At 37.8% G+C, this 27,892-nt stretch overlaps 1 protein-coding gene and 1 pseudogene across 5 annotated transcripts in view; both read left to right on the top strand.

Annotated features, from left to right (window-relative positions):
• The first annotated feature begins 494 nt into the window (after positions 1 to 494).
• Positions 495 to 27,892, top strand: part of NUCB2 (nucleobindin 2) — a 49,243-nt gene continuing 21,845 nt past the window's right edge. For all 5 annotated transcript variants that reach the window (XM_077866325.1, XM_077866323.1, XM_077866321.1 and 2 more), the window contains exons 1-4: positions 495 to 650; positions 6,511 to 6,653; positions 23,907 to 24,047; positions 24,608 to 24,715. In XM_077866325.1, coding sequence (XP_077722451.1) covers positions 23,907 to 24,047; positions 24,608 to 24,715 — 249 coding nt within the window. In that variant the 5' untranslated portion in view covers positions 495 to 650; positions 6,511 to 6,653. The remainder of the gene's footprint in view (positions 651 to 6,510; positions 6,654 to 23,906; positions 24,048 to 24,607; positions 24,716 to 27,892) is intronic.
• On the top strand, positions 25,046 to 25,177 carry LOC144295589 (U4 spliceosomal RNA; annotated as a pseudogene).

Raw genomic sequence — 27,892 nt, 5'->3', positions numbered from 1 at the left:
ACGAGGGGAGGCTGCAGAGCAGAAAAGATGTGTGCGCAGGGCGGGGTGAGAGAACCGGGAATAAAGAGCAATCGAGCTCAGGGGCCTAGGGCCCTGCATAACCGCGGGTGGTGAGGACGCGGGTAAGAGAGAGGTTGTCGCCCTGGAGGAGGCCGGGGTGTCACCTCCAGCGAGGCCTGCAGGCGAAAGTGGGCCTGACAGCCCGTCTCCGGCGCAGGCCAGCCGCCAAGGGGGAGGCGAGCCCTGGGTCTCCGTCCTGATCCGGGGTCAGCACCTCACCCGCCCCAATTCGGCTTCGCAGGCTTCTGCACGAAAGCTCGGGAAGGAAGGGGCGCGGCCTCCCCGCCTGCGCCGCCGAGCGCCACGTCTCTCTCGGGTCGGGCTCCTCCGCGCTCGGCTTCCACGCCGCCGGTCTCTCCGCCAGCGGGCGCGGCCTCGTCTGCGCCCCCGCCAATCGGCAACGCCCGAGGTGCTCCGAGGGCCAATCAGCGGCGGGCGAGGGGGCGGGGACTGTCGCCACGGCAGCGGAGAGGCGGGAGCGCGCGGGCCGCGGAGGCGCGGAGCGCAACCGCGGGCGGGGGGCTGGAGAGGCGGGTTCCCGCCCTGCGCGCGCGCAGCAGGCTGAGCCCGGAGCGCCGAGCCCCGGCTAGGTGAGGCCGGGGGCGGGCGGTGGGCGCGGGTCAGCGCGGCGGGAGGCTGGGGCGGGTCCCGAGATAGGGCTCGGGGCTCCGCCTGCCCTACCCTGCGGGGAGAAGCGCGAGGGGGAGCCTCACGGTGGGCGGGCGCCGGTGGAGGGGCGCTTCCAGTTGCAGCCTGAGGCATGGGGTCCCCCCTTTCCCACTCCACTCGCAGCAGGGCACCCGGGCGTTCTTTGCGGGGTAGGTGGAGGTGGAAGGCTCTTGGCGGGGTGCAGGCGTGCAGGTCTGGGTCCTGCACACTAGGTGGGTGCAGACCCCCAGACCTCAGCAGGGTCCAGCCTCGCCTAGGCAGGCAGGTCGATGGATGGGGTGAGGGAGGTGCCCTCTGAGAAGAGGGGTGCACCCACCGGCTTCCTGCTGATGCACCCACCGCCCCCACCGCCCCCACCACCCCCACCACCCCCACCACCCCCACCACCCCCCATCCCCACCACCTCCCTCCGCGCGCTCCCGCCAAACTAGGCCTGCGAATCCTGCTCTCCTGCACCCGGGTTAAGCCGGCAACCCTTGTCACTTAGAGAAAGTTCGTGTCAGGTGTGCTATTGTCTTCCCTTAAGGGAGAAATGCTTGCTGTGAAATGAGCATTTTCTGTTTCTTTTCTCTCTCTCTCTCTTTTTTTTTTTCTCTTTCTGTTTCTGAGTCGGTACTTCCTTGTTGCATTTCGCAAATGGTAACTCAGCGAACAGAGGTAGACTTCGTTGTGGTTGGTGCTGGGAAGTGGTCTCGGTTGGCAATTATTTTACAATATCGAGACAGAGACAGGAGCAGGGAGACAGGGAGAGGAAGAAAGAAGGGGGAGGAAAATACGAACATGACCCATTGAACCATTATTCTGGTTTCTGGGAGACAGAACCTCTTGAGATGCTGAGTGTCCACTAAACTCTTAAATTGGATAATGTACGTTTACACAACTGCGTAAGTAAGTGCTCCCATCTAAGCCTTTTATTAAGGCTATTAAGTCCCTGGGTGAACATGAACGTCAACCACCTACTATTATTATCTTGGCTAAAAAGGGGGGAAGAGGGAGATTAAATGCAAATATTTCTGATAGTCAATTCTGTCTGAAGGAGATTCTGGACTTTTTCTAAAGAATTGATAAACAGGGCAGCCCTGGTGGCACAGCGGCTTAGTGCCCCCTGCAGCTCGGGGCGTGATCCTGGGGACCTGGGATCGAGTCCCACGTCAGGCTCCCGGCATGGAGCCTGCTTCTCCCTCTGCCTGTGTTTCTGCCTCTCTCTCTCTGTCTCCCATGAATAAATAAATAAAATCTTAAAAAAAATAAAAAAATAAAGAATCGATAAACACATGAGCGTTGAGAGTTGTATGTTGGCAAATTGAATTTAAAAACAATCATGCTGAGAAAAGGGAAAGAATAGAAAAAAATGCTGAGATAGTGCTTTAAGGAGTTTGTCAAAAGTAGTATGGTTAGTATGGTTAATAGATTGGGATCTAATATGCAAATATTTCTGATAGTTTTGTTTGAAGGAGATTCTGGACTTCTGTAAGAATTGAAAGAATTGATGAGACATTTGCTTTAAGGAATATGTTAAAGGTAGTATGACTAGTGGTATAATAGATTTGGATTCTATAACCTATAGCTTCTTTAGGTTTATTTAAAATTTTGTTTCTTAGGGCCTTTCCTGATGAATTTTGTTGAATAATTAGGCAATATCCAGATTCTTGCATCATGTCCCTGATAGAAATTACCTCAGGATTCACCCTGTTTGAAGCTGAATGTGGGTTCTTGTTCTACAAAACTTGATCAGCAAGTTCAACAAATGCTGAACAAACAAATGTCTCAACAAATATTCCTCAGTTAATAAGGCCCAAAATTCCAAAAAAAAAAAAAAAAAAAGAGAAAGAAAGAAAAGAAAAGAAATTCAGGATGAGAAATCTCAAATACTATTACTCTTGTGATTGGGGTGAACATGGAAACTTTGGTTTCTCATCTTGTTCTTTAATCTCTACATGATCTGGTCTAACTTTCTAGTGAAAAATTTATTTCTTCCTCCTTGTGGTTACTCATGCTGTTCTCTTCCAGCAATCTTAAAGCTATCTTGCCAGGGCGGAGGTCCCTTACCCTGCTTGTCCTTGGTACTTACTGTTCAACTTTCACCGAGTTGATTTGTGCTCTGTAAATACCGGTTAAAATGAAATGCACAATGCAAACAATGAGGGTACCTTTCAAAACACTAGATATATTTTTTTAAGATTTTATTTATTTATTCATGAAAGACACACACACACAGAGAGAGAGAGAGAGAGGCAGAGACACAAGCAGAGGGAGAAGCAGGCTCCATGCAGGGAGTCTGAGGTGGGACTCGATTCCGGGACTCCAGGATCACGCCCTGGGCCAAAGGCAGGCGCTAAACCACTGAGCCACCCAGGGATTCCCAAAACACTAGTTATTGATCATGGTTGCTAATATAGACAATCAGTACCATGATCAATACCAGTGTCTCTTTGTTTCGGATATGTTGTGTATCTCTATAGATACAGCCGGTTAACTTTGGTATTTAGAATAATGTTTAAGTTGTTTTCCACTTTCTAAGGGCCCTTTTGATGACTGAGGAAAATACCCTTTTTTAAGTATTGGATAGCTGGAGGAATCAAATGTAAGATTTTAAGATTTTATTTATTTATTTATTTATCAGAAAGAGAGAGGCAGAGCCGGATGTGGGACTCCATCCCAGGTCTCTAGGATCAAGCCCTGGGCTTAAGGGGGCGCTAAACCGCTGAGCCACCCAGACAGCCCCCCAAATGTAGGATTTTAAAATGTATTGTGAGTAATCCTTGAAGTAGATAATCTTTTAAGTATTGTAATTGAGTTGACTGTATTCGGTATGATAGACAATTAGCTTTTTGAATATCCAAAGGTCTAGAAGGAGGACATTGGTTATTTTTATGTTTGGTATGTGCAATTAGTTTATACACTTAAAAAATAGGCTCCTAACAATTTTAATTAATTTATTTAAGGAAAAAATCTCATCTTAATACTTATTGATTTTCGATGCAAAGTTAAAAACAAAAACAAAAACCATGAAATGGTGAAAATTACACTTGGTTAGAATTCAATGGCCGGATTCCAATCCTGGCTCTGTCAAATAATTTTGACCAGGTTGCTTAGCTTCCTTATGCCTTATAACCTTTTGTAAAAGTTGGATCTGAACCAAACCACCTCTGAGATAATTTCTTTTTTTTTTTCTTAAAGATTCCATTTATTTATTCATGAGAGACACACACACACACTCAGAGGCAGAGACACAGGCAGAGGGAGAAGCAGGCTCCATGCAAGGAGCCCAATGTGGGACTCGATCCCGGGTCTCCAGGATCACACCCTGGGCTGCAGGTGGCGCCAAACCGCTGCGCCACCGGGGCTGCTCTCTGAGATAATTGCTGGCCCCAGAATTCTGTTTTAAAAATTTTAAAGCAACCTAAGTGGAAATTGAGATAGCAGTTGCATGCTTTTATTTTTAGCAGAGCTTTTTAAAAACTTTTTGTTATTTTTTTAATTTGGCAGAGCTTTTTGACATATTGTATTTTAGTTTTCCAGAGTATAGTATATATGAATAATGGAGACATTGTAATTTTAAGAATTTTGTTTATTGAGTGATACAGATGAGAAACCAGTATCTACTGTCTCTAAGCCTATTATCAAGGATACTGCAACCAATTAAGATTGAAAAAAAAAAAAAAGGCAATATGATGGTTTTCTTGGTTGGTGTCCTTTTATACAGATACGAGCATCAGAGGCATTAATATTTATATTTGGAGTCCATCTCAGCTGGTCATATATTTAATACTTTAGTTTGAATCTTGGTTTCCTGTGGACTCTCAAAAAAAAAAAACATTTTTTTTTTTTTTTAAATTAAGTAATCTCTATGTACTAGGTGAGGTTTGGCCTCACAACCCTGAGATAAAGAGTTGCATGCTCCATCAACTGAGCCATCCAGGCACCCCAGTATCTATACTAATGTCTTCGTACATGGAAGAATTGGAGTCTAGCTCAGCTGGCCATGCATGTAATTCTTTCTTTCTTTTGAAGAGGACATTTTTTTAAAAGGTTTTATTTATTTAGTTCATGAGAGACACACAGAGAGAGGCAGAGCCATAGGCAGAGGGAGACGCAGCATCCCTGCAGAGAGCCTGATGTGGGACTCGATCCCAGGACCCCGGGGATCATGACCTGAACTGAAGGCAGACACTCAACCGCCGAGCCACCCAGGTGTCCCTGTGACACTTTATTTTGAATCCTGCTTTCCTGTAGTGAACTCTTGTTTTTAAGGGAAAAATGGAGTGGAGTACCAGGGTACTTGTCTCCCTCATCACTGCTGCCATTGAGAAACTCAGAAGCTGTTTATTTTTCTCCACCCTACTCCTTTTCACTATTAGAATTATGACATTGACAACGAGGAGAAGCAACCAAGGTTTCCTGGCCAAGGGCAGTGCCTTGGGAGAAAGAAACCTGGGACTCTTGTTTTAAATCCCAAGGAGGAAGAGATTGTATTGCTCTTTATGTATTCTTTTCATTGGCCTACAGCTGCATCAGGACTTTGGCTGTGGCAAGTAGGAGAGCTCTAATGCAGCCTTTTCAAAAATGACATTTAAAGGTTGTAGTCAAACTGGTATACTGCTTTTTAGTTCTGTAACTTTGCGTGTTTATAGAACTGATTTTCATTATTTTATTTAAGATTTTATTTATTTATTCATGACACACAGAGAGAGAGAGAGGCAGAGACCTAGGCAAAGGGAGAAGCAGGCTTCCTGCAAGGAGCCTGATGTGGGACTCGATCCTGGATCCTGGGATCACTCCCTGAGCTGAAGGCAGATGCTCAACTGCTGAGCCACCCAGGTGTCCCAGATTTCATGATTTTATACAGCTGTTTTACTTTCAAGACTGAAGGGTATTAATACTTACTGAGCCATACATTGTGCTAATTACCTTTTATTCATTCTTGTTTTCAGCCAATCAAAAACTTATGAAGAAGCATTAGATCAGTTTATAGGTAGGAAGATTGAGAATCAGAGAGGCAAATAGCTTGCCAGTAAATGGGAGTGGTAAGGATTCAATCTGCTGTGTATTTTTGACCATGCTGTGTTAATAAGAGTCATATGCCTTTTTGACATAGAAAATGTGTATAATCACTCTCCTGTTTTAGATAATTTTATGTAAATATATCATAAAAAGAAAGAAATATGTGTTCCTAAAATCTGAAGAAATTTAATTTGCTTATTTTCTTTATAGATTTCTTAGAAATAATTCATTTTGTTCCCAGTGAGTTTGCACATGAGCCAACTGCCTTGTATTTTACAGTTAGGCACTAGGGTTTCAAAGAAGAAAATTTGAGCTGTTTTGCTTTATTACTACTGATCTCTGTGACTAGGACTGGGGCCAAGGTTAGTTTTTTAAAGTAGTGGTAAGAGTAAAGAAAGATTCTACTTAAGGATTTTAAGAAAAATTTCAGTTAAGGATTTAATGGGAAAACTTACCCTATATCTTGATATCTTACTGCTGAGAAAATAAGCTTTCAGTATGAATTCTTATTTATAAGGGGAATGGTACAGTAAATCCTTGGCATAATAAATCAGTATCTTTGTTTATTCTGGTCTTTGATTCTGTTTAATATTTCTCTCTCCCCTCTCCACTGGATTTTGATATAATTTAGTCTCCTTCCACATCATAAAAACTTGGTACTTTTTCTGTTTACAGGATGTGACAAATATATACACTATCATATGCCATTACCGCTGCAATAAGTCTAAGTTTATGTTTATATTTAATCTGTTTTTATTTCATTTTTTTAATATTTAGAACAGTGTTAAGTGAAAAAGCATTGACTTCGGAGCCAAGACCCACCTCTTCACTGATTGGATATTGTGCAAATCATCTTACCTCTCTGGATCTCAGTTGCGTGATCTGTAAAAAGGAGATACAAATTCTTTATCTATCTGAAGGTAAGTGATCAGTTAAGAAAGCAAAAAATAAAAACAGATTTAATGGTGGCTTAAACACACAATATGTAATTTCCCATGTAAAATAATTCTTGAAGTAGGTTGTCTAGGATAAGTGTAATAGCTTCATAAAGTTATCAGGGACCTAAGCTTTTTCCAGTTCTTTGCTCTGCCATCCCTAAAATGTGGCACTGGTCCTTGTAGTCCAAGATAGTTGCCAGTTCTAATCATCACAGCTAAGTCCCGGCAGCAAGGCAAAGACGGAAGATGGGTCCTCTTCCTTTAAGGAGAGTGCCCAAACCAAAGCTCAGGTTACCAGGGAAGCAGGAAAAGGTAGCTGGATGCAGAGCTATCCTGAATAAAATTGTGCTTTTGTTACTGAGAAGGAAGGGAAGATTTGGATATTGGCAGGCAAACAGGAGTCTCTGCCATCATATGGATCTTTTTTTTTTTTTTTCTCTTTCATCTCAGATCTATAAGCTGTGATAACCACTCATAGAAGCTTTGGTAAATGACACAGCTCTGCTCTGATGATTGTCTTCAGAATGAAATAACTTTAATAGATTATGGTGTGTTTTTTTTTTTTTTTACTTTTATCTCGTGATTCATTATAGAAGCTTTCCTGTCAATAATTATTAAGTATCTGTTCTGGTTATTACTGTTATTTTTATTATTGAAATATAGCTAACATAGTGACTTAGCAGTTCTATATATTACTCAGTGCTTACTCTAATAAGGGTACTTACTACCTATCACCATATAAGTCATTACACTATTATTATTATTACTATTTTAAAAGTATATATTTTTAAAGATTTTATTTATTCATGATAGACACAGAGAGAAGAGAAGCAGAGACAGGCAGGGAGCCCCTTGTGGGACTCGATCCCTGGTCTCTAGGATCATGCCCTGGGCCAAAGGCAGGAGCTTAACTGCTAAGCCACCCAGGCGTCCCCATTTTTAAAGTATTTATTTGAGGGAGGGCAGCAAGGGCAGGGAGAGAAGTAGACTCCACACTGAGCAGGGAGCTGGAGGCAGGACTCAATCCCAGGATCCCAGGATCATGACCTGAGCTGAAGGCAGACACTTAACCGACTGAGTCACTCAGGTGCTCCTACCCTATTATTGACTATATTTCCTGTGCTGCACTTTTCATACTTATTTTTTTGTATTTTTATTTTTATTTATTTTATAACTATGTTTATTATTTTATTTATTTTTTAACTGTAAGTTTATATCTCTTAATTCCCTTCACCTATTTTACCCATTCCTCCACTTCTCTTCCATTTGGTAACCACCAGTTTATTCTTTGTATTTAAGAATCTGTTTTTGTTTGTTCATTCGTTTTGCTTTTTAGATTCCACACAAAAGTGAAATCATATGGGTATGACTTTGTCTGATTTATTTTACTTAGCATAATACCCTCTAGGTATATCCCTGTTGTTGCAAATGACAAGATTTTGCTCTTCTTTATGGCTGAGTAACATTCCATGTTATATACCACATTTTCTTTCTTTTTTTTTATATACCACATTTTCTATATCCATTCATCTATCTGTGGACACTGGGGTTGCTTCCATGTCTTCACTATTGTAAATAATGCTGCAGTAAACATAGGGGTGCATATATCTTTTCCAATTAGTGTTTTCATTTTTTTTTTTTTTTGAGTAAATACCTGCAGTAGCATTACTGGATCATATACTTTTTTATTTTTAATTTTTTGAGGAACCTTCCTCCTGTTAAATGCACCAATTTACATTCCCACTGACAGTGCAAAAGGGATCCCTTTTCTTTACATTTTGGTCACCACTTGTTATTTCTTATGGATACTAGCTATTCTGATTGGTGTAAGGTGATATCTCATTGTAGTTTTGATTTGTATATCCCTAATGATGAGTGATGTTGAGCATCTTTTCAGGTGTCTGTTGACCATCTGTCTGTCTTCTTTGGAAAAATATTGTTCAGGTCCTCTGCCCTTTTTTTAAATCAGAGTTTTTGTTTGTTTTTCTATCAAGTTGCATGAATTTTTTATATATTTTGGATATTAACTTCTTATTGGGTATATCATTTGCAAATATCTTTTCCCATTCAGCAGATTCCCTTTTTATTTTGCTGATGGATTCCTTTACTGTGCAAAAAGCTTTTTAATTTGATGAAGTCCCAATAGTTTATTTTTGCTTTTGCTTCCCTTGCCAAAGGAGACATGTCTAGAAAAATATTACTAAAGCTGATGTCAAAAGAAGAGTACTTGTTTTTTTTTTTTCTAGGAATTTTATGGTTTTAGATCTGAGATATAGGTCTTTAATCCATTTTGAATTTATTTTTTAATATGACATAAGAAAGTGGTCTAGTTTCATTCATTTGCATGTAGCTGTCCAGTTTTACCAAAACTATTTATTGAAGAGACTATCTTTCCCTCATTGTATATTATTGTCTCCTTTGTCATAGATTAATTTTTTTAAAAGAGAGAGAGTATGCAAGTGGGGTGTAGGGGCAGAGGGAGAGGAGAGAGGGGATCTTTTTTTTTTTTTTAAAAAAAGATTTAAAAAAATAAAAAATAAAAAATAAAAAAAGATTTATTTATTTGAGAGAAAGAGAGAATGCATGCATATAAGCAAGGGAGGAGCAGAGGGAGAGGGATAAAAGATCTCAAGCAGACTCCCCACTGAGCATGGAGCCTGATGCAGGCAGGGCTCTATCTTACAACCCTGAGATCATGGCCTGAGCTGAAACTGAGAGTTGGCTGCTCAACCAACTGAGCCATCCAGGCACCCCAGGGTGAGAGAATCTTAAGCAGTCTGTAGGCTCCGCACAAGCCTGACCCGAGGCTATAACCTGAGCTGAAATTAGGGGTCAGATGCTTAACTGAGCCATCCAGGCACCCCTATGGTAAAGTAATTGACCATATGAGTGTGGGTTTATTTTGGGGCTCTGTATTCTTTCTTCCTTTCTTTTTCTTTCTTTTCTTTTCTTTTCTTTTCTTTTCTTTTCTTTCTTTCTTTCTTTCTTTCTTTCTTTCTTTCTTTCTCTTTCTTTCTTTCTTTCTTTCTTTCTGATTTTATTTATTTGAGAGAGAGAAACAGATAACAGAGATGGTGAGAGTGTACAAACAAGGAGGAGAGGGAGAAGCAGGCTCCCTTATGAGCAGGGAGCCTGTTGTAGGGTTTGGTCCCAGGACCCTGGGATCATGACCTGAGCCAAAGGCAGACCCCTTAACCCACTGAGCCACTCAGCAGCAACCCCCTTTTTTTTTTCCTTAAATATTTTATTTATTTATTTGAGAGAGAGGGAGAGAGAGAAAAAAAAAACATGAGCAGGGGGAAGGGGCAGAGGGAAAGGGAGAAGCAGACTCCCCGCTGAGCATGAAGCCTGATGCAGGGATCAATCCCAGGACCTTGAGATCATGACCTGAACCAAAGGCAGCCATCTAACTGACTAAGGTACCCAGGCACTCCTGGGCTCTGTGTTCTGTTCTACTGATTTATGTGTCTGTTTTTGTGCCAATACCACACTGTTTAGATTACTGTAGCTTTGTTCTGTAGCATAAAAATCTGGGATTGTGATACTTCCAGCTTTGTTGTTCTTCTCAAGATTGCTTTGGTGGGGTGCCTGGGTACTCTGTGCTCAGCTCAGAGTCTGCTTGGGATTTTCCCTCTCCCTCTCTTTCTACCCTTTCCCCTGGCTCTCTATCATTCTCTAAAATTAAAAAAAAAAAAAGAAAAGAAAAAAAAAAGAAAAATGAAAAGATTGCTTTGGCAATTCAGAGTCTTTTGTGGGTTAATACAAGCTTTAGGATTATGTTCCAGTTTTCTGAAAAGTACTATTGTTATTTTGATAGGGATTGCACTGACTCTGTAGATTGCTTTGGGTAGTATGGACATCTTAACAATATTATTTCTTCCAATCCAAAACTGGTATCTCTTTCCAATTGTTTGTGTTGTCTTCAGTTTCTTTCATCAGTGTCTTATAGTTTTCAGAGTATGGTTCTTTTCCCTCCTTGATTAATTTTTTTTCTAGCTATTTTATTCTTTTTAATGCAACTGTAAATGGGATTGTAATTTCTCTTTCTGCTACTTTATTCTTAGTGTATAGAAATAACAGATTCCTATATATTGCTTTTGTATCCTGCATCTTTACTGAATTCATTAATCCTAATAGCTTTTTGGTAGAGTCTTTAAGGTTTTCTGGAGTAGAATTCAGTGATTCATCACTTACATATGAGATCCTGTGCTCCTCATGACAAGTGCCCTCCTTAATACCCATCACCTATCTAGCCCATGCCCCACCTCTCTCCATCAACCCTGTTTGTTCTCCGCTGTTAAGAGTCTCTTATGGCTTATTTCCTTCTCTCCTTTTTGTCTTTTTCCCCTTTCCATAATGTTCATCTGTTTTCTTTCTTAAATTCCACATATGAATGAGATCATATGGTATTTGTTCTCCTACTTATTTCACTTAGCATAATACACTCTAGCTTCATCCGTGTCCTTACAAATGATAAGATTTCATTCTTTTTACTATTCCACTGCATATATATACTACATCTTCTTTATCCATTCATTAATTGATAGAAATTTGGCTTTCTCCATGGTTTGGGCATTGTTTATAATGCTGCTATAAACATTGGGGTGCATGTATCCCTTTGAATCTGTGTGTTTGTATCTTTGGGTAAATACCTAGTAGTACAATTGCTGGATCTTAGGGTAGTTCTATTTTTAACATTTTGAGGCACCTCCATACTGTTCTCCAGAGTGGCTACACCAGTTTGCATTCCCACCAACAGTGCAATCCCTTTCTCTGCATCCTCACCAATACCTATTTCTTGTATTGTGAATTTTAGCCATCTGACAATGAGATGGTCATTGTAGTTTTGATTTTGTATTTCCCTGATGCTGAATGGTGTTGAACAACTTTTCATGTGTCTCTTAGCCATCTGGATGTCTTCTTTGTAAAAGTGTCTATTCATGTCATTTGCCCATTTCTTAACTAGTTTATTTGCTTTTTGGGTGTTGAGTTTGATAAGTTCTTTGTAGATTTTGGATACTAACCCTTTAGCAGATATGTTGCTTGCAAATATCTTTTCCTATTCCATAGGCTGCCTTTTAGTTTTGTTGATTGTTTCCTTTGTTGTGCAGAAGCCTTTTATCTTGATGAAGTCCTGCTAATTAATTTTTGCTTTTGTTTCCCTTGCCTATGGTGATGTGTCTAGTAAGTTGCTATGGTCAAGGTCAAAGAGATTTCTGTCTGTGTTCTCCTTTAGGATTTTGATGGTTTCCTATTTCACATTAAGGTTTTTCATCCATTTTGAATTTATTTTTTGTGTATGGTTTAAAAAAGTGGTCCAGTTTTTATTCTTCTGCATGTTGCTGTCCAGTTTTCTCAACACCATTTGTTAAAGAGATTGTCTTTTATCCATTGGATATTCTTTCCTACTTTGTTCAAGATTAGTTGACCATAGAGTGGTGGGTCCATTTCTGGGTTCTCTATTCTGTTCCATTGACCTATGTGTCTGTTTATGTGCTGACCATACTTTCTTGACTACAGCTTTGTAATAGAGCTTGAAATCCAGTGTGGGGGGATCCCTGGGTGGCGCAGCGGTTCGGCGCCTGCCTTTGGCCCAGGGCGCGATTCTGGAGACCCGGGATCAAGTCCCACATCGGGCTCCCGGTGCATGGAGCCTGCTTCTCCCTCTGCCTGTTTCTCTGCCCACCCCCCCCCCCCCCAGCTTTGTTTTACTTTTCTGGAATTGCTTTGGCTATTTGTGGTCTTTTGTGGTTCCATACAAATTGTAAAGTTGTTTCTTCTAGCACTGTGAAAAATGTTAGTAGTATTTTGATGCAGATTGCATTAAATGTGTAGATTGCTTTGGGTAGTATCAAATTGCAATTGTGTATTTGATAGGCAACCTTCTACAGTAGATTGGAAGGCCTAGAGGGGAAGAGCCATGTCTATCTTGTTTTTACCCTTGTATCTAACATGTCTGGTACATTGAGGGTACTTAATAAATAGTTGTTAAATTAATATATACAATAGATTAAAGAAAATACACTTCAATTTAAAAGGAAGAAAAGAGAGGGAGAAAAAGATAGATGAAGGAGGAATAGACTACTACAAGATAAGAGAAACAAGCTACTCTCGGTTTTTGTACTTTTAACTCCTCTTACCCATAACCATTCTTTTTAACTATTTCCGGCGTATCTCTTTTTGTGATCAAAACAGGAAGCTATCAGACATACACACACACACACACACTCCCCCCATGTAAACTTAATTTGGATAACTACTGGTATGAATCAATAGTTAAAAATCTGCCTGTGTATATGAATGGACATTTTGATTTGTTGGAGACAGGAGAAGAGAGGTAAGCTTCCTTTTAGGATTTGGAAACTATTTTCTATCTATGGAATGGTAGAAGAGGTTTCAGAATTCTGCTTACTTTGTATTTTGGCCTGAGGATCTGATGCCCTTGGGTGCAGTGCTTTCCATGCAGTCTTAAGATCATCATCTGATTTAGAATTTCAGATCATTCAACTTTAGAGCATAAATTATCTGCCTGTGATGGTTGGATCAGTCTACTGTTTCAGCACAGTTCCACCCAGGGTCTTCCTTCAATCTCTTCTTATGGAAGAAGAAGGTGATAAAGCAAAGGAGGCCATTCTCACTGAGCAGATATTGGAAGAAAAATAGATTAGTTTCCCCATCTTCCCATTGCCTCTCCTTATACTTCATCTGTCCTTATTTTGTATGGATGTTTTGCATATTATCTGGTTTATGAAAATCTATAAACATGTATCTAATACATTTGACATTATCTTGGTATTTAAAGAAATTTTTATGTCATTACTTTTCTACCTAATATGCTAGAATATTTTCCACTTCTTTTTTTAATTAAAAATTTAAAAAAAATTTTACTCATAAGAGACACAGAGAGAGAGGCAGAGACATAGGCAGAGGGAGAAGCAGGCTCCCCAGGGAGAGCCCCACATGGGATTCCATCCCAGGATCCTGGGATTGTGATCATGACCTGAGCCGAAGGCAGATGCTAAACTGCTGAGCCACCCAGACTCCCCTCCACTTCTTTTGTTCTGATAATAGTTAATATTCTTGAGCCCTTATTGAAAAGTAAATGGTTTAACAGAAAGAAAAAAAAACCCAAACAAAAGAACAGATTCTTAAATATAGAGAACAAACTGGTAGTTACCAGAGGGGAGGTGGGTGGGGGGATGGGTGAAATAGGTAAAGAGGATGAAGAGTACATTGATCATGATGAGCATTAAGTAATGCATAGAATTTTTTCTTGTAATGCATAGAATTGTTGAATCACTATATTATACTCCTGAATTTAATAAAACATGGTATGAATTATACTGGAATTAAAAAAAATTTTTTTAAATAAGTAAATGTCTTAATAAACTTTAGATTTGAATAAGTTAATTGCCCTAATTATTTCTAGAATAAATACTAAAAGATTAGAAACTATTAGAAGGAGAAAAATATTTTTTAAATTCTCCACTAATAAAAAAGAAAAAAAGCGGGACACCTGGGTGGTTCAGTGGTTAAGCATCTACCTTTGGCTCAGATCATGATCCTTATCCCGGGATCCTGGGATTGAGTCCCGCATCAGGCTCCCAACAGAGTGCCTACATCTCCCTCTGACTGTGTCTATGCCTCTTATGAATAAATAAATAAAATCTTTAAAAAAAAGAAAAAAAAGGCAAGAAAGGAGAGGAAGTAAATATTAAAGAGGCAGGATAAATAGAGAATCTGAAAGAAGATGGTAGATTTAAAACCTGATAAGTTATTTCACTGACTCAAAGACTTCACTGATATTAAGACATACCAATATGTATCATATAGAAAAGAATCCTGACAATTAAACTATGAGACTATGCTTTGTCACTTACAACTTCATTTACTGTTTGCTGAAAGTGCATTTTTATTATTTATTATTTTTTTATTTTTATTTTTGAAAGTTTGCGTGTAGATCTTTTTTTTTTTTTTTTTAAAGATTTTATTTATTTATTCATGAGATACACACACACACAGAGAGAGGCAGAGACACAGGCAGGGGGAGAAGCAGGCTCCATGCAGGGAGCCCGATGCAGGACTCGACCCCGGGTCTCCAGGATCACACCCTGGGTTGGAGGCGGCGCTAAACCGCTGAGCCACCCAGGCTGCCCATGAAAGTGCATTTTTAGATTCACGTAGACATAGAGATTTTTCTCACATCACTTTGGGCATATATAAAGTGGTTAAAGTATTCCTAAGACTTTTGCATATTTATAATCTGATTTCTTTTGAAACATTTTCTTGATTCAGACTTGTCAATGTCTGTGTTTTTCTGCACATTGTTCTTTCTGCTATGGAGGCTGAGGGTGATTTTCTTCTGGGAAATTCTTCAAGTCCCTTTGCCTGCAGTTTCTTCTAACCCTCACACTCATTTAGCAAGCTTTGATACCAGTGCTTTCTTGAGGGTGACAACGGAAAGTTTTCAGATACATCTTCTAGTTTGTTGACTGCAACACTGAAGATTGCAGTGGTCTATACATGGTATCAGGAATAACATCAGGTTGTGTTACTTTTTAGGCATCCTGTTCTTTAAATATTCAAATACATGGCCTTACAATGTATCAAGAACTAGACTAATACTTAGCAGGTTATGGAGGGCTCTTGGGCATTCAAACCAGATTTAGCCAGCCTTCTTTTAGCTCAGCCATCATCCATCCCCTGCCATCCCTTCTCCCTCACCCTTTTATGCATACAATAACATTTTTCGGGTAATTATTTTGTAGTTCAAAATTTAATATGGCAGCAACTTTTGGCCATTGACATTTATGCATAGTGTTACAGTGATATGCTACTTTCTAACTCATTCTCAGGGTATCAGTCTTGTTAGACTTTAGCATTGGTGTACCATTTTAAGCTATTTAAAGGAACATCAGGATTTTGTTAGCATTTTCTATTGACCAACTCAACTTTGTTTTTTTCCTCAAAATTCATGGAAGGTATGCTTCCATAGCTATGCTATGCAAATTGTTATTTGTCTTAACCATGCATGAATCCATCAAATCAGTCTCATATTCTATAAAATTTAAAAAAAATTCTTGGACGCTTAATTAGTTTCTAATATCTTCATTTGCATTGTTTGGCTACTCAATGGTAATCTTATTGCATCTCAGTTACAAAGTATAACACAGTTTTATCTGCTTGTGGTATCTTTCTGTCTAAAGTCAGGTAAAGCACTTAGTTCTTTACGAGAAAGCATAAAGTTGCTATTATTCCTTTATCACCAAATATTTGCATGACTAATATCAACTGCATCATTTCTATGCTTACAAAATAACTATTTCAATGCCAAATCATAATCCTCTTCAAAGACATTTAAAATGGCGATTAAACTCAATTTCTGAAGTACTAACGGTCAAAACTCAATCTGAAGAAATGGGAGTATGAATAGGTATGATAATTTTCATGTGCAGACAATAAAGATTATGTTGCTATTGCCACTTGGTGAATCATAATTTTAATATTCCATTAAATGAAAAACACTCTTTGATCTCTGAGATGTTAAACTCAGGAAACTGCATTTTGGAATTGCTTAAATACATTATCAGTAATTTGATTAAATATAAACAGAGAAAATACTCCAGTTATAAGACAGAGATCATTAGTCTGGATTAAAAAGTGTGTATCTCCACACACTAATCAAAAGAAAACTAGTTTAGCTATAGTACTACCAAATAAAGACCTTAAGGCAAGTTAGGGTATAAGAGTGACTCAAATGTGATAAAAGACAGCTACCAGAAAGCTAGAAATGCTTACATTTGTATACATTTAATAACATAGCCTCAAAATATTTACATAAAATTGACAGAATTATAAGGAAAACATATGTCTAAAATCATACCATAAGATTTTTATTTACTTTTTAGTAATGATAGTTTAAGCAGACAAAAAATCATTAAGAATATAAATATTGGAGGGGCACCTGGGTGGCTCAGTTGGTTAAGTGTCTGACTCTTCATCTCAGCTCAGGTCTTGATCTCAGGGTCATAAGTTCAAGCCCCACATTATTAGGCTCTACACTCTTTTTGAAAAAAAAAAAAATATATATATATATATAAATATTGGATGATTATGAAAAGTGAATGGCTAGTTTATACTTCCATATTTCTACAGGTTAATGATGGTTTGTAAATTGTATTTGTTCTTTTTCTTATGTTCACATTTTTTATAGGCTCACACATTTTTTGCTGTTTTTCATTATTGTTTTAAAAATTGAAATTTGATTAATGTATCACAAAATTCACACTTTTAAAGTGTAGGATTTTAGTATATTGACAAGATTTTACAACTATCACTATTCTCTAATTTTAGGACATTTTTATTACCCCAAAAAGGAACTCCATACAAATTAGCAGTCATTTCTCTCTCTCCGCACCCCCATAGTCCTAAACAACCATTAATCTACTTTCTTTCTCTATGGATTTGCTTATTCTGGACATTAAATATAAATAGAATCATATAGTATATTTCTTTTTTGCAACTAGTTGTATTTATTTTGAATTAGTTCTGTTGTATTTGATTTGAAAACAAGCAAATTTCTCCTTGAAATCTCAGTCTTTGTCCTCTAAAATATCAAAAATTGAAACTGCTTTTGGGGGACACCTGGGTGGCTCAGTGGTTGAGTGTCTGCTTTCGGCTCAGGGTGTGATCCTGGAGACCTGGGATCGAGTCCCACATCGAGCTCCCCTCATGGAGCCTGCTTCTCCCTCTGCCTGTGTTTCTGCCTCTCTCTCTGTCTCATGAATAAATAAATAAAATCTTAAAAGAAAAAAAAGAAAAAAGAAACTGCTTTTGGTTTTGAAATGGCAGTCACAATTCATTATCTCCTTCCTGCAAAAGTAAAAATAAATCAAGCATGAATGAAATACAAGTCTGGCAATCTCTAAGCCTGAAATCAAGGAGGAATTTCCTTCCAGAAGCAAGATGTAAGTTTTGTGAGAGGGCACCCTATATCCAAAGAGTTAAATGTTTCTGGCTTTACCTCATTTTTACTGTACGTAGATAGGAAGTTTCTTTGGTAGGTGTTTTTTGTGTTCTTTTATCTCAGTACCTAGATCGTCTTGCTCTGCCAATGTTATTTTAAACTGGCTGAATAAGCAATATTTAGTTTAAAAGCACTTATAAATCATATACCTTAATCATGTCATACAATTCGTGTGAATGCAAGCAAATTTATTAGCATTTCTCTTTTTTAAGTTTTTTGCTTGTTTGTTTTTTTAAGAGAGAGGGTAGGGTGGGGGGTGGGTGTGGGTGGATGAGGCAGAGGGGGAGGGACAAGCAGACTCCTCCCTAATCAGAGAGCCTCATGCGGACTCCATCCCAGGACCCTGAGATCATGATCTGAGCTGCTGGCAGATGCTTAACCAACTGAGCCACCCAGACACCCCATCATTTCTGGTGATGCAACAGAAAAAGTTCTGTAATAAAAAGAAAAAACTGGTGATAGAATTTAAGAGCTTAAAGAATACTGAGATCTAGTTAAATTCCCCTTTAAAAAAATCCATTATTTTTAAAAATAAGAAAACAAGCAGGGAAAGTTAATTGACCTATGATCTCATAGCAAGTGAATGGTGTAGCTAGAATTAGAACGTAGATCTAAATTTAATTTTGCCTTACTCTTCTTAGATATAACACCCATTTTTCTGTTCCTTGAGGACCTAAATTTACTCTTCAGATAAGCATTTCTTTTGTTTCTCTTTGGAGAGCGGTTTGTGAATAATAGAGCAAAGGGAAGCAGTATGTTTTCAAATGTTGGCATGCATCAGAATCACCTATAAGGCTGTGAAAATGGATTATGCCCCTCCCTCCCCAATTCTCCAATTTAGAAGTCCCATGTTAGGCTCCACACTCTTTTTGAAAAAAAGAATATAAATGTTGGATGATTATGAAAAGTGAATGACTGGTTTATACTTTCATACTCAGTAGGAAGCCTTGGTAATTTGCATTTTAACAAACTCCCAGGTAATGCTGCTGCTGCTGGCCCAGGGATCCTACTTTGAGAACCTCTGCTTAAAAACAGTCATAGGCTTTGGAGTTAGTCATTCCTAGGCCCAAACTTTGCTATATGACTTACTCCTCTGTGACCCAGATTAGGTTTTTTAACTTCTATGTCTCAGTTTCCTGTATTTTAAAATGAAGGTAATAATATTTATTTCACAGAGTCCTTGTAAGAATTAATTACTTAATATAAAAAAAATTAAGCATACTGCTTAGTACATAGTAAACACTCTATTGATGGTTTCTATTATTATTTTTTAATAAGTCTGGATTCCAAATGAAAGTTAATGAACTGTAAACTCAGTTAATGTATTAGAGTAGATACCCAGAGACTTTTTTGATACTTAGTTATTTTGAGACTCTGGGATGTGTGTATGGGCATGCAGGTGTGCAGACACACATTCATATGTACAAATATATTGCTCTCTTGGGGCACCTGGGTGGCTTAGTGGTTGAGCATCTGTCTTCAGCTCAGGTAGTGATCCTGGGATGGAGTCCTGCATCAGATTATTTGCAGGGTGCCTGCTTCTCCCTCTGCCTGTGTCTCTGCCTCTCTCTCTGTCTCTCATGAATAAATAAATAAAATCATTAAAAAAAAACCCTATATTCCTCTCTTGACTTGCCTTATCATTTATGGGAAACTTAGCAGAACAGTAAGAGAAGAAGAGACAAATTGCAAAAGGAATTGTACCTCCAAGATTTGATTTAACTATAATTTACTTTTATTAATCTCAGACTTCTATTGTATATTGAAGTAAATGTAGACACTATTTTTAAAAAGAGCATATTTCGGGAACCCTGGGTGGCGCAGCGGTTTAGCGCCTGCCTTTGGCCCAGGGCGCGATCCTGGAGACCTGGGACCGAATCCCACGTCGGGCTCCCGGTGCATGGATCCTGCTTCTCCCTCTGCCTATGTCTCTGCCTCTCTCTCTCTCTGTGATGTGACTATCATAAATAAATAAAAATTTAAAAAATAAAAAACATAAAAAATAAAAAGCATATTTCAAAATATGTGACAGCTACCAATTGCTGAGACAGAACTGCTTATTAATTTCCCTGTGTGTATATGTGTTATGTAGTAAAAGGAGAAGAGTCTAAGGGACGTTGGAGGTACTGTGCATGGAGGGGAAGAGTTTATGTGAAAGATTCTTCTAAACTCTGGATTGACTATATCCAGGGCTAGTCACAGTTCTTAAGGAGGTCTTCAAAATGAAGTTACAGAGGTAAATCACTCAGCTGACTTTCGGTATGCACAATATAGAAAGGCTATTCAAATAATGCCAACACTTATTCGTTTTCCAACTAGATGTGTACCTTATTAGGAGCCATGGAGACTCAATTAAACTTTATTTATTTAAATTATTTAATTAATTTATTCATGAGAGAGACACACACAGAGAGAAGCAGAGACACAGGCAGAGGGAGAAGCAGGCTCCCTGTGGGGAGCTCGATGTGGGCCTCCATCCTGGGACTTCAGGATCACGTCCTGAGCTGAAGGCAGACGCTCAACCACTGAGCCACCCAGGCATCCCTCAATTAAACTTTAGAAATTGTGTAGAAGACATCAAAGTTGACTTGAGAAATTAAGTCATAATTTGGGCTTTTGGGGCCATTATTGCACTTGAGACTATTATCCTTTTTTTTTTTTTTTAAAGATTTTTATTTATTTATTCATGAGAGACACAGGCAGAGGCAGAGACATAGGCATAGGGAGAAGCAGGCTCCCTGGAGGGAGCCTGATGTGGGACTTGATTCCAGGACCCTGGGATCATACCCTGAGCCAAAGGTAGACGTTCAACCACTGAATAATCCAGGTGCCCCTAGACTATTATCTTTCTTTCTTTCTTTTTTTTTTCAGTGTTTTTTTTTAATTTTTAAATTTTTTTTTTTTTTTTTTTTTTTTTTTTTAATGATAGTCACACACACAGAGAGAGAGAGAGGCAGAGACATAGGCAGAGGGAGAAGCAGGCTCCATGCACCGGGAGCCCGACGTGGGATTCGATCCCAGGTCTCCAGGATTGCGCCCTGGGCCAAAGGCAGGCGCTAAACTGCTGAGCCACCCAGGGATCCCGACTATTATCTTTCTTAATGCTCATTTGGTCAGCCTATAGGCAGGGACCCACAGGACTTGCAAAGGTAACAAAAATTTCAATTCAGAGTTTTAAAAAAATCAGCTAACTCAGTGATACTTAATTTTTTAAAAAAGGTAAAGATAGAGCCAATAAATACATGTTAAAATGCTTCACCTTTTAACCAATGAAATGCAAATCAACATCAAAACGAGACACCACTTCATGCCTAGTAAGTTGGCTATAATAAAAAAGATGGACAATAACACATGTTGGTGAGAATGTGGAGAGATTGGAAGCCTCATATATTGCTGATGAGAATGTAAAATGGTGCTATGGTAAATAGTTTGACAATTCCTCAAAAACTTAAACATGGAGTCACGAAGTTGACCCAAAAATTCCACTCCTTGATATATAACTGAAAGAACTGAAAACATAGTAACACAATAACTTGAACACAAATGTTCATAGTAGCATTAATCAAACCAGCCAAAAAAAGTAGAAACAACCCAAATGTCCATCAGCTGATGAATTGATAAACAAAATGTAGTATATATAAAAGCCATACAAAAGAATGAAGTACTGATTCATTTCACAACATGATTGGACCTTGAAAATAGAGCGCTAAATGAAAAAAGCCAGATACAAAAGGCCGCATGTTCTATGATTCCATGTATATGAAATGTCCACAGTAGGCAAGTCTTAACAGATTGAAAGTGGATTAATGATTGTCAGGGGTTGGAAGAATGAGGGAATGGGGAGTGACAGTTAATGGTACAGGGTTCTTTTTGGAGTGATGAAAATATTCTAAAAAATTAGATCATGGTGATAATTGAACAATCTTGTGAATATACTATAAGTCTCTGAATTGTACAGTTTAAAAGAGTAAGTTTTGTGATGTGTAAATTCTATCTCAAAAATAAAAACCAAAAATAAAATATACACCCATAGTGGGCATGAAGCGTGGATGAGAAAGAAACTTCAGTTATAAAAAAATAATTGTAGGAAGAGGAGGTGATTCATGGTAGGAATACTTTCTGTGGAGAAACAAATCGTCCTTCCATTAAAGATTCATAATACATAGTATCCCATCACAAGTTCTGAAAGTCTTGCAATGATAAAACCTTGTTTAGCTTCATGGAGCCATCATCTCCCAATTATTTCATCCTGAAAAACATTTACTCACAATGATCATGTTCAAGAACTAGTGTCCTAGAGGAGAATGAATCTTGGGCTTGAGCATATGTGTGTGGGCATTACCTGGAAAGTTTCTTTTTCTTTTTTTTTTTTTTTAAGATTTTATTTATTTATTCATGATAGTCACACACAGAGAGAGAGAGAGAGAGGCAGAGACACAGGCAGAGAGAGAAGCAGGCTCCATGCACCGGAAGCCCGACGTGGGACTCGATCCCAGGTCTCCAGGATCGCGCTCTGGGCCAAAGGCAGGTGCCAAACCGCTGCGCCACCCAGGGATCCCTGGAAAGTTTCTTAAATCAGAGATTCTGATTTCAGAGGTCTTGGTGCAGCCTGAGAATCAAGTTCCCAGGTGATTTGATCTTTCAGGTTTGAGAATTAAACATTGAGTAGCATCTCTATGGAATAGACAAATCCTTAGATGGGCAATTTTATGGCATGTGAATTATATTTCAATAGAGATGCTAAAAAATTTGATACATTAGAAATAGCACTAAAATGTGAGTTCTAGTGATTGTTAATGCAAGACCATGTTCTGTGAATGAATTGTTTTAATTAAAATTTTCTTCATCTGTAAAATGAGTCCCTGCCCTATCTACAATTTAGGGTTGTGGTAAAAATGAGACTGCATTCTTTTCCAAATTGTGTTGTAAGTATAAAAACAGTTGAAAACAAAAGTCCATAGTGAGCTAAGTTTGGGAGATTCTGAGTTAAATAATGCATATTCCACACTGATGGTCAGACCATTACTCTTAACTTGGACCCTAACATGAGTCTATATGTATAAAATCAATTAAGTATGAGATGTTTATTCTTTCTAATTTTTGTAGTAGATCCTCCAGAGTTACTAAGATTTGTATGGAGTGAAAACTGTTGGAGTAAACAAAATCTGAAGACCATTGTGGGAATAGCAATAGTTGTTCCTCTCTTGTTTATTTTATTTTATTTTATTTTTTATTTTTAAAAATATTTTATTTATTCATGAGAGACAGAGAGAGAGGCAGAGACACAGGCAGAGGGAGAAGCAGGCTCCATGCAGGGAGTCTGATGTGGGACTCGATCCCAGGACTCCAGGATAATGCCCTGGGCTGAAGGCAGGCACTAAACCACTGAGCCACCTGAGCTGCCCTCCTCTCTTGTTTCAAGCTTGATATTTTATTGACCTATTTATTTGAAAAGTTATTGACTGAAAAGAATTTTAGCAAATGACTACTGGGTATGATAAAATAATACATATACAGCTAAGAGAACATTTTATCTAGTTGTCTCTTTTGATCAACTTATATTTATAGAGCAGCTTATTTTCAAAATTAGGTTGAAGCTAAATTAAATATATCTAGAAACAATTTTGGCTCCCTAGTATTTTGATTTTAATTGAAAAAAAGTATTTCTTCTCCCTTCTTAAGTTTGGGCTATTTTTTAAGTTTTTTTAAAATTTATTATTTATTTTTTAAGTTTTTGAGACCCTTGTTATCATCTTTTATTTGAAGCTTTTACAATTAACTAAATGTTTTCTTATACTATAAGTTGTTTAAACTTTAAAATTTTGTTTCCTGGGGTGCCGAGGTGGCTTAGTTGGTTTAGTGTCTGCCTTTGGCTCAGGTCATGATCTTAGAGTCCCAGGATGAGTTAGGTGTCTGGCTCCCTACGAGGCAGGGAGTCTGCTTCTCCCTCTGGCTCTCCCCTATGCACGTGCTCTCTCTCTCAAATAAATATATAAAATCTTTAAAAAAATAAAATTTTTGTTTCCTTTTCTTTTTAGTTTTAGTTGAAAAGCATTTCTCCCCTGATTTTCTTTAGTGATCTGTTTTAAGCATTATTTTGATAAACTACAATCTATTTTTAATCTCTTTCTAGAATTATTTTGTTGTATTAAATTTCTTGTTTGAAGACATCTTTCCAGGACCTTACTGTAATTATAACTTTATTTCAGATGAGGTGGAGGATCATCTTACTACAATATTGTTTTCTCTTGGTTTCCTGTATACTTACTGCTCTTGAAGCTGTGCCTATAGACATAGACAAGACAAAAGTAAAAACTCAACCTGTGGACAGCGCAAAGATAGAACCACCAGTAAGTGAAATGATGAAGATAACCTTGTGGGAAGAATTTTAACCAAATGTTGCTAATATTTATTATTTATAAAATTGCACTTTTAGGGACTATTTCTGAAATAGCAGTAAAAGAATATTGGATAGCATATTTTGTTTAATATTAGACAATGTTTATTTAATGTAGTTCATATATTAAATAATGCACAGGAGAATTAGTCATAATACATTACCAACGTAGTGCTCACCAGCCAAGAAAACATTGTATTATATTCAAAAGAGATGAGGAAAGACCGGTGAAAATGGGGTAAAACCAACTAATATTATTGGTTAAGTTCTCATTGTCTAAGTCATATAGAAAACTTTGTACCTTTACGTAACAATGAAACATTATATTGGTTCTGATATATAATTCTTTGAGAAATATAGCTTTTTCATTTTGTCCCAGCTATCAAAATAGATATGTCTCAAAGCCATTTTGCTAGTCTTTTTTATTTTTATTTTTTATTTTAGGATTGAGATCTTTAGATGCAGGGAAGGAAAAACTTTCAGAAACATTATTGTTTGTTTCTTAATTTGAAGGATACTGGACTTTATTATGACGAATATCTTAAGCAAGTGATTGATGTGCTGGAAACAGATAATCATTTCAGAGAAAAGCTCCAGAAAGCAGACATAGAGGAAATAAAGGTAAATGTAATTAAATAATTATTTAACAAACATTAGAGCATCCCAGACACTGAGTTAAATATGGAGAATACAAAGATGAGACTCTTTTCAGGCTCTTAAAGAACCCATAATTTATTCTGAATAAATATTATCTAGAAAAAGTTTATTAGGATGAATGTATGATAGGTTATAGTAGATTTTGGAGACGCAGAGCATGGGCATATAATTCAGTATGAAGCAGCAGGGGGCAATGGGAAGTCATTTTTCTTGATGGAGGTAATAGCATCCTGCCAGTAATTTCCCTAAATTGTCTTGAGAGTAATCTTACATTTCCTTTGAAGAATTAATTTGAGCTTTGCACAGTGGCTACTAGTATTGTAGCCAATGAGATTAATCCGAGGCATGATTATTGCTAATTGAAGAATTAATTTGATCTGTGGAACTAATTTCCTGGGGTGAATAATATTTAATATAGAACTTTCAGTGTCTCTTATCTACTTAAGTTAGGATTAAGAACATTATGTGGAGGCAGCAGTGCCTGGGTGGCTCAGTTGGTTAAGTGTCTAACTCTTGGTTCTGGCTGAGGTCCTGAGCGCTGGGTCTTGAAATTGAGCCCTGTGGCAGGGTCTGGATTCAGGAAGGAGTCTTGAGATTCTCTCCTTCTCCCCTTCTCCATTTGTGGTCGCTCTCTCTCTCTCTGTCTCTCTCAAATAAATAAATCTTAAAAAAAAAAAAAAAGAACATTATTTGTAGGTAACAGATAAAAAAGGTGGATAATGGAAGTACAATAGAAACTTAATCCTGGTTTGATATAGGGAATACTTTTATAACTGCCTTTCACAGTCAATTCTTGTTCCCTATTGGGGCAGGGGGAGACAAAATGTAGTAAGTTAAATAGTTATTCAATGAAAAAGATACAAGAATTAAAATAGACAATAAAACACAAGGCAACAGAATCATTATAAACAGCTCAACAAAGACTCTTAGGAAAAACTGGGAGAAAAAAGTTAGAATTTGTCCTTTCCTTTTCAGCAAGTATTTTGAAAGGGAAATCATACTGCATTTCTTCACTTCCCAAATATTGCCAACTGGAAAGATTATGGCTTTGCCCATATCACTCCACTGAGTATACTTTCATGAAGGATGTAGTGACTTTTTTTTTTTTTAAAGATTTTATTTATTTATTCATGATAGAGAGAGAGAGAGAGAGAGGCAGAGACACAGGCAGAGGGAGAAGCGGGCTCCATGCAGGGAGCCCGATGTGGGATTCGATCCCGGGTCTCCAGGATCTCGCCCTGGGCCAAAGGCAGGCACCAAACCGCTGCGCCACCCAGGGATCCCTGTAGTGACTTCTTAATTGCCAAATCCAGGGAATACTTTTTATTTCTCTTCTTATTGGACTCTTGTATATTATCTCGGTGGTTTTCAGATTTTAGGGCTTGTTGAAGCACAGATTCTTGGCCCCACCTACAGACTTTCTGATTGTAGATGCAAGTCTAGAGCTTGAATTTCTAAAGTTCCCAGTTGGTCAGTTGGTGGTAATGCTTCCACTTGGGGACCACACTTTGAGAACCATTGTTGTATTAATGATGATGACCATTCTTTTCTTTTTTTTTTTTTTTTTTTTTTTTTTTGCTTCTATAACAGCATATTCTCCTAGTTCTCCTTCTTACCTCTGAATGTTCTCTCTTGGTCTCCCTTGTAGGGGGTTTCTTTTCTTTACCTTCCTCAGTGGGCCTCATTGACTCAGTCCTAAAAGGTTTGTCTGATTGCTAGTTAGATTTATAGTTTGTGATTGCAAATGCATTTATAAACAAGAAAAAGTAAACTACTAGCTATTTTGTTTCTGAAATTTTGAAACGTATCTAAGTACACGTCTATGAGAAAAGTAATCAAAGGAGACAACGTAAAAAAAGACGAATTTTGAAAAGTAATATATGTAATTACTAAAGCTTAAGGGGACCAAGTTCTTTTTTAATTACTTTATTGAAATTATTAAGTAATTGAAATTACTTTGTTAAAGTATTCATATACCTTAAAACTTGTCCCTTTCAAACCTATAATTCAGTAGGTTTTAGTATATCTACATGTGACCATCACCACTACTTACTTTTAAACAATTTCATTTTATCCCAAAAGAAACCGTATACCCATTAAGCCATCACTCACCTTTTCTCCCCTCTTCTTAGCCCTTGACAATCATTGATCTACTTTCTATTTCTATGGATTTGCCTATTTTAGACATTCCATATAATGGAATTATACAATATGTGACCTTTTGTGTCTGTTTTTTTTTTGTTTTTTTGTTTTTTTTTACTTAGCATAATGTTTTATCAAGGTTCATTGTATTGCAGCTTATATTAGTATATTCATTTCTTTTTATGGCCGAACAGTATCACACTTTATGGATATTCCATATTTTGGTTATCAACTCATCAGCTGATGACATTTGGTTATTTCTACCTTTTATGCTAGTATGAATAATGTTGCTATAAACATTCAGGTATAAGTTTTTATGTGAACATATGTTTCAATTCTTTAGGTATATACCTAAGAATGGAATTGCTGGGTCATATGGTAATTCTGTGTTTAAGTTTTGGAGGAACTGCCAAATTGTTTTTTGAAGTAGCTGTACCATTTTACAATTCAAACCACTTTTTGGGTTTTTCCTTTGTTCTTTAATTATGCTTTCAATTATATTGTTTTTATTTCTATTTTTTCTTTCTCTAAATTTTTATTTAAATTCCAATTAACAACAAAAAAATAAATTCCAATTAACATACAGTGTAATATTAGTTTCAGGTGTAGAATTTTGTGATTCATCATTCATATGTAAGACCCAGTGCGCCTCACAATAAGTACTCTCCTTAATATCCATAATCTGTTTAACCCATCCCCCCAACCTCCCCTGCAACCCTCAGTGTGGTAAGAGTCCATTTTATGGTTTGCCTCTTTCTCTTCTGTATAGTCATCTGTTTTGTTTCTTAAATTCCACATATGAGTGAAATCATGTGGTATATGTCTTTCTCTGACTTATTTCCCTTAGCATAATACACTCTAACTCCATCCACATCATTGCAAATGGCAAGATTTCATTCTTTTTGATGGCTGAGTAATATTCCATTATATATGTATAACATCTTCTTTATCCATTGATCAGTTGATGGACATTTGGGGGGTCTTTCCATAGTATATGGT

This window comes from Canis aureus, chromosome 23, assembly GCF_053574225.1.
Source record: "Canis aureus isolate CA01 chromosome 23, VMU_Caureus_v.1.0, whole genome shotgun sequence".
Classification (NCBI taxonomy): domain Eukaryota; kingdom Metazoa; phylum Chordata; class Mammalia; order Carnivora; family Canidae; genus Canis; species Canis aureus.
The sequence above is the reverse complement of the archived record's forward strand: the minus strand, read 5'-3'. Positions and strand labels throughout refer to the sequence as shown.